General features: G+C 27.4%; 2 protein-coding genes across 2 annotated transcripts; both read left to right on the top strand.

Moving 5' to 3' along the window:
• The first annotated feature begins 3,959 nt into the window (after positions 1-3,959).
• Positions 3,960-5,723, top strand: LOC129885819 (uncharacterized). The gene is made up of 2 exons (XM_055960259.1): positions 3,960-4,173; positions 5,019-5,723. The coding sequence occupies exons 1-2, from the start codon at positions 4,066-4,068 to the stop codon at positions 5,274-5,276; spliced, it is 366 nt and encodes a 121-aa protein (XP_055816234.1). The 5' UTR covers positions 3,960-4,065; the 3' UTR covers positions 5,277-5,723.
• Positions 5,724-6,644: 921 nt separating this feature from the next.
• On the top strand, positions 6,645-8,856 carry LOC129896139 (mavicyanin-like). Its single transcript, XM_055971975.1, has 2 exons — positions 6,645-6,954; positions 8,309-8,856. Exons 1-2 carry the CDS (start codon positions 6,789-6,791, stop codon positions 8,650-8,652), a joined length of 510 nt encoding a protein of 169 aa, XP_055827950.1. The 5' UTR covers positions 6,645-6,788; the 3' UTR covers positions 8,653-8,856.
• Positions 8,857-9,431: the final 575 nt, after the last annotated feature.

Below are 9,431 nucleotides of genomic sequence, written 5' to 3'. Positions count from 1 at the left end.
TTTCAGGTATCTATAAAACAAAATGAGAAGCTCCAATAAAAACACCATCTCAACTCCCTATTTTTAGTATGCTAAAGTTATTAAAGTCTTTCAATCGATAAAGAAGAAGTACCCCGGCCAATAAAGAAGGATCTCCATAAACATATTTTTCCTTATTAAACTAGCTAAAATTGTCTAATTGACAATGTAACTAGTTTTCACCTTATTATTTAATCTATAGATCCAACTTTCATAAATTTTATTTAACTAGTAGGTAATGTTGATATATTAGTCACGACTTGCATATTCCAATTTAGGGGGTGATATAGTCTAGGAATTTTTCTTGTTTCTAGCTATCATCACACACTAAGATTCAGGATCAGAATCTTGATCAATTACAAGGAGCATCCTCTTGATTGAATTTTTCACTTCTATTTGATAGGCAAATAACAATAAATACTTATACGCATTCGATATTTATATAAAAATTAATTAAATAATTTAATCTTAACAAGTTAAATATTAAAGTGAAACTACATAGTATTTACTCATAATTATCTTACATTAACCATTAGTCGGACCAGTAAATTAAGATATCTAACTACTATGCTATTATAATAACACCAAATTAAACTATGACAATAACTAAGCCAACATAGAACATTTAAAAAATATTTCTTCTCTCAGGTCCCTCCGCTTTTAAAAACCTTTAAAAACACCTCTCCAAAATCTAATTCACCCCATTTCTCACCCTAAATATCCATCATATGACAATTTTGTAATTTTTTTTGTTTTTCAATGCATATTAGAAAAAAAACATAATATCTCAATTATGGGTTCAAATCTTTGTTGTCTCAGTAAAAAAGATTCAGAAACTCATCAACCAAAGAGTAAAAATAATGCTAGTACTCTTCTTCATCAAAAAAAATCTTTACACCAATGTTTTTTGGATTCACCAAATTACATAAATAACCCTAAAACTACTACTAAAAGGATTTATGTATCTTCACCATGTCAAGAAGTGAATAATTCCAACTTTTATACACCAAGAATTAGCTTTTCATCACCAGAAGCCATGATGAACAAGGACTTGTTTGGTACTCCAAGAATTAGTTTTTCAGAAAGAGTTAGAAAAATTGAGGAGATTAATATTATTGGTGAAGAAATAGAAGAAGAAGGGTTGATGAATAGAACACAAAGTGAGAAATTGAAGAAGAAAGTTACATTTAAGTTGCCTCAAGAAGATGATATTATCATATTTTGCTCACCAAGAAAATCTTTTGATGAATGATATATATATATTGATATGATTAATGATGATTATTCCTCTATATATCTTGTTATTTGTACAATTTATTTTATTTTTGGCTCCGTTTTAATTTATTTGTCCTGATTTAACTTGATACGGAGTTTAAAAAAGTAGAGAAGACTTTTGAATCTTGTGATTTTAATTAAATTAAAAATATTTCAAATATATTAAAATATTTTAATCTTGTGATCTTAAACATGTTAGGTGAAATGTTGAAATTAAAGAGTCATAAGAAAATAGATAACAATATTTTTTAAATAAATTTAAAAAAATAGGACAGATAAATTTAATTTAATTGGAGGGAATATAAAATTGGCATGCTGATCTTTATTTGTTATATATAGATATAACACGTGAATTTAACATTGATGATTTAATTATGTTCAAAATATCACGTGAATTTAACATTGATGATTTAATTATGTGGCCTTAGTAAACGAGTTGCACAAAGAGATACTGAAATTTAAATAGACGTCCACCAAAATATGTAAGTTATCGTTTTGAGAAAATAACTATCTAATCTAACTAAATTTTTAAAAAGTAATTCATGAGGTGAAGATTATTTAAAAAGAGATAACGAGATGAGAATTTATTCCCTTAATTAATATGAAACGTTCTAACATCATCGTTCTTCATAACATTTATCGAAGTTATAATATAATGAGAAAATGAATATTCGATCTAACTTAATCTTCAAAAATAACTCGTGAGCCGAAAATCATTCAAAAATAAAATAAAAATAATCAGATGACAATTCATTCCCTTAACCAATATGAAATGTTTTAGCATTATTATCCTTCATATAATATAACATTTCCAATATTGGAAAAGCATACACAAAAACAGTCCTGGCTTTGCCAACATACATATGATTTTTTATTTTATTTTTGGGTATAACTGATCCACTCAAAAAGCTAAATTAGAGGACGAGAATAAATATTCAAAATAATATAGAAACATTATTAGAAATATATGTCTTTTTTACTGCAAATCAATAAAAAAATTATGTTATAAAATATAATTTTTTATTATATTATCATCAAATCAATTCATTTGAAAAAATATATAATGAAAAATAATTATTATTAAAATATTGAGAATATTTTAATTTTTTTTAATAAAAATATAACTATTTTCTTTATTAATTTAATAAAATATCTATAAAAATAGTCAGTGAATAATATTTTTCACTGAAAAATATCAATAGGAAAACAGTACTATTCTTGAATTGGGGAATATCCAACACTTTCAACTACAATTTATGTTTCTTATATATTCTTTGCACCACAAAAATATATTACACCCTATATACACCGTTAAAATGTACATCACTCATTTTCAGGTAAAAAAATAAAGAAAGAATAAATTGTTTGAATTACAAATTGGTCCATAGTTATCTTGTTGTGACAGTTTGTCTGTCTAATCAAATTACAACACCTAAAATTACGTCAAACATCAAAAATTACTGAAAATGCGTTTCATTAAATCTTAATATTCAATTATTCATAAAGAAATTAAATATTATCTTTATTAAAAAATAAAAACAACGACACAAAAGCAAAAAGGTCTAAATCATATTATATTCGAGAAATACTATAATAAAACTCTCGAATCACAAAGAAATTTAACAAAAAAAATCAAACTAAGACCAAAATTATACTCACAAATATCTATTAATAAAAAAAAATATTAATGTTCAAACAAATGATTATATTATGAAAAAGATTTTACTTTACAAACTAATGACAAAAATGGAGAGTTAAACGTTATGTGTGGTAAAAACTAAAAAGTTGAGTTGTAACAATTTTATTTTTACCAATGGTGCGTAGTTGGAACAAAAGGTAATTAAAAAAGGGCACGTGGCAAAGTGATTAAAATAAGCCAAAAAATGAAAAGGAGTTGAAAGTACCTCCTTTTTCTGTAGTAGTATGTCACCTTTCTTAGGAAACTACCAAGAAACCCTCACCAACCCACTCACCCATACCCCTACCCCTACCCCCCACTATTAGAGGTGCATGGGTATTTTTAGCTTTTTTAAAAATTATTTAGTAATCTGATACTCACTTATCAATTAATTTAAATTTAAATCGCGTAGTGAAGCTGAGACCTATTTGAGGTGAGAGTGATGTTCATAGAAAAATAATTCATTTTCAGGTGTCTAACTTGAGTAATAGTAGCATTCATTTTCCCACCCACAATCGAGACCAAAAGATATTTTTTCAATATTACAAAGAGATCTTATATATTTTTCACATACCTCGATAAATAAAGGGTAAATTACCCTTTTACACATATTCCCCTAATATATTTACTTTTATTCCCATATACATCAAAAAATTTCCAAATTCCCTCTTTTTCCTTTCTCTCTCTATACCTCACTGATACATCCGCCTCTTCCTTCATCCTTGCCCTAATTTGCTCTAGTTAATTTGTTATTCTTCAACTGTTAATCAATTTCAAGGTTCCAAATAAGGTATATTTCAATCTTCCCTTATATGGAATTTTACTTCATTCTCATTCAATCTGATTTCTCCTAAAATTTGTATATTTTGATTTCTTCTGAAAATCTTTGAAAAATCTTCTAAATTTTTATCATTTGCTTTCTTCTGTAAATCTTTCTATTTTTGTTTCTCATACCTTCAATGATACATATGAAATCCGTTCATGGTCTCAAAAAGTCCAATAAAAATCAACGAATTCTTGTTTCTCCTGGTTTTGATTCGTCTTGGGAAGGTTACGACGAAGTTAGATCCAAACATCGTAACGATCCAGCAGTGATGAATAAGCTACGTGAGAAATTGAAGTCGAAAGCTACAGTTAAACATGCACCCAAAGAAATAGACAACAAGATTGAAGGGGTTACAACATGCCCTAATCTCCCAAAGGTATGTGTTCAATTAAATTTTTGTTTTAGAATGAAAATTTTGTGAAGGTTTTAATGATTCTGATACATATCATTTATGTATCAGACACATAATGTCTTTTTAAAAGGAATTTTTTTGGAGATTTTCTATTTCTGATACATCATGTTTAAGTGTCAGTTTCTGTTGTTTTAATTTTTAATGATTCTGATACATATACATTTATGTATCAGATACATAATGTCTTTTTCAAATATAATTTTTTGGAGATTTACTATTTCTGATACATCATGTTTAAGTGTTATTTTATGTTGTTTCAAGTTTTAATGAAGCTGATACATATCATTTATGTATCAGATACATAATGTCTTTTTCAAATGCAATTATTTGAAATTTACTATTTCTGATACATTATGTTTAAGTCTCAATTTCTGTTATTTCAAGTTTAATGATTCTGATACATCTACATTTATGTATCAGATACATAATGTCTGTTTCAAATGCAATTTTTTGAGAATTACTATTTCTGATACATCATCTTTAAGTCTCAGTATTTGTTATTTCAAGTTTTAATGATTCTGATACATATATATTTATGTATCAGATACATAATATTTTTTCAAATGCAATTTTTTGGAGATTTACCATTTCTGATACATTATGTGTAAGTGTCATTTTTTGATGTTTCAAGTTTTAATGATTCTGATACTTCTACATTTATGTATCAGAATATAATATATAACTGTTTCTGATACATCTTCTGTATGTATCAGAATCTCATCTCATGGTTTAGATATTTTAATGCATATGATACATCGTATTTATGTATAAAGTTCAAATTGTATTTAACCATTTTCATGCCAATGCAGGAAATGAAATACGTCATCAAGAAGATCCCGTCCCACCCATTGAGATTCGGAACGGCATATGGGGTTAATTTTCTTGATGATTTTGAATCATCAATAGGTGAAGAAGGTATAAAGTTATTTAGGATGGAATTTCTATTCCAAATACTGGACTACATGCCGAATTCTTCCGTTCAAGATATGCCACACTATTGTGGAATTTTGGTTGTCGAAAGGCCAAGGATGGTTATGTTAGCGATACCGAAGATCCTAAAAATCTAAGAGAGATTTCATATCTTCTAGTCAAGGAGAACCGATGGACGTCGAGTAGTTTTTTTTTGAATTTTGTATTAGAAGAATGTACAATTACCAGACTTTTAAGTTTTTCTCATGTATGAAACTCTAATATAAGATGAAAGTTTATATATCATATTATCAAGCATCAAACTTGACTGCTTCTTGATTCTGATACATACTATTAATGTATCATATTCTAATGTATAAAACTTGACTGCTTCTGATACATATTGTTAATGTATCATATTCTAATGTATAAAACTTGACTGCTTCTGATACATACTGTTAATGTATCATATTCTAATTTATCAAACTTGATTGTTTCTGATACATACTGTTAATGTATCAGATTCTAATTTATCAAACTTGAATTCTTCTGATATTGTATATGTATCAGCATCTCATGTATCAAGATTTAGTGATTCTGATACATCTTATTTATGTATCAGAATCTCATTTATCAGCTTTAATGAATTTGATTCATCTTGATTATATATCAGATTATCATGTATCAATATTTAATGTTTCTGATACATCTTGTCTATGTATCAACACCTCTCGTATCAACCTTAAATGTGTCTGATACATCTTGTTTATGTATTAAAATTCTCATGTATCAAAATATAATGATTCTGATACATCATGTTTATGTATCAGATTCTGATACATCTCATGATTCTGATTGAATTTTTTTTCGCACTGATGCTCTGTTTTTAGAATTTTCCTTGATCTTCATAACTATTTTGTTCTTAAAAGGATTCTTTACCTTATTTAGCACTTTAATTGATTGAAACAATCAATCATAACTTAAATTACGTTACTATCCATAAATAACTCACAAGCATTAATTATTTTACACCCAAAAACTGATGTATCAGGAAGGTGAGTAATGTATCAAAAATTTGAAAAAAAAAGGGAAATCGGGTAATTTAAGAAAAATGAGGGATACATTGTAATTGAGCTTTTTCACTATGGAATTTAGGTAAAGTTTACATAATAAAATATTAGTAAAAATGAACTTATCAAGCTTTTTTGTGGATCTTACTCATACATAGTTTTTATTCAAATTCTAAATATTTTTTAAAAAACCATGCTAAATCATTATGATAAAAAATATCAGATACTATTACATATTAACTTGAAATTGATGCAATAAATAATTCATAAAATTTAAATCTTGAACTTATATCTAATTCTAAAAACGTTAAATCGATATTATTAAAGTCTAAATCGTGTATTCGACTCTGGCATAAATGAATCCCCCACCCCACCACCCAACCTCACCCCTTTGAAGGAAAATTCCTCATGTTAAATGTTATATTCCCAAAGCCCCCCATCCTACCTCACCCCCACTCCTACCCATACCCCCGCAACTAAAATAGTACATATTTCTCTCTTTCTTGAGAGTGAGAAAAAGAAGCTCCTTATTGCTTTTGCCTTTGCTTTGCTTTCAAGCTTAATACTACTACTATTCTCTCCTTTTCTTTTTTAACCAAAATGGATGCTCGGGATTTGCTAGTTGTGGTGGCGACTGTTTTCACAGCGGCGACGGTGGCCGGAGCTCAGGTGCACCATGTGGTCGGAGAAGATAGAGGGTGGGACCCATCTACTGATGTTGCTTCTTGGTCCTCTCAAAGAGTTTTTAGAGTTGGTGATAAATTATGTGAGCTTCTTCATCCTCCTTTCTTGTTTTTTTTTTCTTTCAAACGTATTTTCGTGTGTGTTAATTGATGAAGTTTTAAAAAATAATAATTAATTTGATATTCAAAAACATCTTGCATTAACAACGATTTGAAATAAGGCAACTCTCCTTCATATATACTGTAGTGTAAAAAATAATAATATTATATTGCTTAAATGATAAATTATAATTTATGTATATAAAAAGCGAGACTAATAACCTAGAAAATAAGGTAAAAAATTCTTCTCACAAGATTAGTATATACAATAACAATATATTTAGTATAATTTCATAATTAATGTGAGAATAGAGTGGACGAAAATTTTATTCCATATGTAGTAGAGATAAGAATCATAGATTCTCAATTTAAATAAAGCACGTCAAATGGTTTGAATTTTTTTTTTTATGTAATTTAAAATAAATCATTTCATAGATTAGATGATAAATAAAATTTTAGATATAGGAAACTATTATTCTATGTCACATAAAAATATTTGAGCATTTAAGTAATCGTGATTTAAACATATAAATTTCTGATTTCTTACAGACTTTCTTTTAAAAAAAATACATACTAAATTTAAAAAAAAATAAATAAATTCGTTCCTTGTACATCGAATAATCATTATTACAAGGACAAGCATTACTCGTGAGTGCCAAAAAAGTAAAGAGACAAATCAGGAAAATTGGCCCATGCTATGTACCACACATTTCTATGATTAATTCAAATTATATTCATCAAAAAATTATATTATATATATATATATATATATATATATATATATATATATATATATATATATATATTATAAGTATAACATCTATAAGTCACAGAAGTACTCTGAATAATTTGTATTACAGTTCGACATTTTTATAACAATCAACCTCTAATAATTTTTTTATTATAATACATAATTTTTTTGCGAAAGCAATATATATATATATATACGTTTGTTATATTAATATTTTGCTATAGTAAAAAAATAATTGAACAAACGATATTATTATAATAAGTTTTGATGGTATTCTTAAGTTCATTTAGATTTGATTATATATTAGTTTGGCAGTCAGACATTAAATGAAATAAATCCTATATTAATGAACCTTTAAATAGTTTGAAGATTTTGTATGACAAAAGATTCTCTCTTTTCCTTGGTCTATACCTCAATAGGTTAGGTAAACAAGTTGTATAGTCTTTTAATGTTATAGAACTTTGGCTGTAAATTCGATTATTATTGTATATTTACTTTAGGTTATTTTCGAAACTTATAAATTTCAAGTTTTACACCCGCATATAATGAAGGATACTTACACAATTTTGCATATATTATACGACTAGGGTTCACCTACTCAACAACTCATGAGAATTTGGTGGAGCTGAGAAACGAGAAAGATTTTACATCGTGTGATGTATCTAACCCGATCAAGATGTACACGGATGGGTTGGATACGATCTCTCTCGAAGGGGAAGGAATACGCTACTTTGTTAGCGGAAACACGGAGAGTTGTAAAAATGGGCTGAAAATTCCTGTGAAAATCCAGCCCAAAGAGAAAAATATGGCCCAAAATGTTGGATCAATGGCAGTAGCTGATGGGCCTACATTACCTTCTGCATCAACAAATTTAAATGGGCTTTCTTACCTTTTGGTTGTTGGATTATCAATCTGCTTATTGGGCCTTTAGATGAAAATAGCAAAGTTATGGGTTGTCTAGACAGTATTAAGTAGGATAACGTACCACTTTATTTGAACTACTAATAAATATCGTAATTTTGAACTGTGATATTAATATGTTGTTTTTGTTTTGGCATAATATATTGTTGTCTTATTCAAAGAATGAGTTATTTGAAAGGGAGCTTCGAAATAACGATAAAATCAAAGTTGGTTATACATGTTCAGACTATGGAATTAGCAATTAATATTTGTGTTAGGATAAACATTGCATTACACTCTTTGAGGTACAATTCTTCATTAAACTGTGAATTAATATTCTTTAGTTTGGTGTTTTTATGAATTGTCTATAGCTATAATATGTTGTAGATTATTTTATAACCCAGATGCATGATTATCTAAACTAGTCATTCACTAGATTATTACGGATGGTCTCAAAAAAATTTAGGGTCGGATTAGTCATATTCTTAAACATTCATAGTATAATAATACAAATGAAAAAATTCGCTCAGTCATATTTTTAAAAATTCATGAACTAATATTAATATATGAAAAACTGAGAAAATCTTGAATTTTCATTTTGTAACCCCTAAATACTAAAAAAAAATAGTGTGGATTCTATAGATGTTATGGTTATCATTCACTAGATTATTATGGATGGTCTTAAAAATTTGAGATCAAAAAAATCTGTCAATCATATTCTTAAAAATCCATGCACTAGACGAAAAACTCTGAAAATCTTCATTTCTGGTTTTGTGATCCTAAAACTCTAAAAAAATGTGTCATGAATCC

This window comes from Solanum dulcamara, chromosome 1, assembly GCF_947179165.1.
Source record: "Solanum dulcamara chromosome 1, daSolDulc1.2, whole genome shotgun sequence".
Lineage (NCBI taxonomy): Eukaryota > Viridiplantae > Streptophyta > Magnoliopsida > Solanales > Solanaceae > Solanum > Solanum dulcamara.
Note: the sequence above shows the minus strand (reverse complement) of the source record. Positions and strands in the feature narration are given on the sequence as shown.

Excerpts from the sequence above, each read along its gene's own strand:
- LOC129896139 (XM_055971975.1), top strand. The coding sequence starts at position 6,789 with ATGGATGCTCGGGATTTGCTAGTTGTGGTGGCGACTGTTTTCACAGCG. Across the intron at positions 6,955-8,308 it reads TAGAGTTGGTGATAAATTAT|GGTTCACCTACTCAACAACT; the intron begins GTGAGCTTCTTC and ends TTATACGACTAG.
- LOC129885819 (XM_055960259.1), top strand. The coding sequence starts at position 4,066 with ATGAATAAGCTACGTGAGAAATTGAAGTCGAAAGCTACAGTTAAACAT. Across the intron at positions 4,174-5,018 it reads CATGCCCTAATCTCCCAAAG|GAAATGAAATACGTCATCAA; the intron begins GTATGTGTTCAA and ends ATGCCAATGCAG.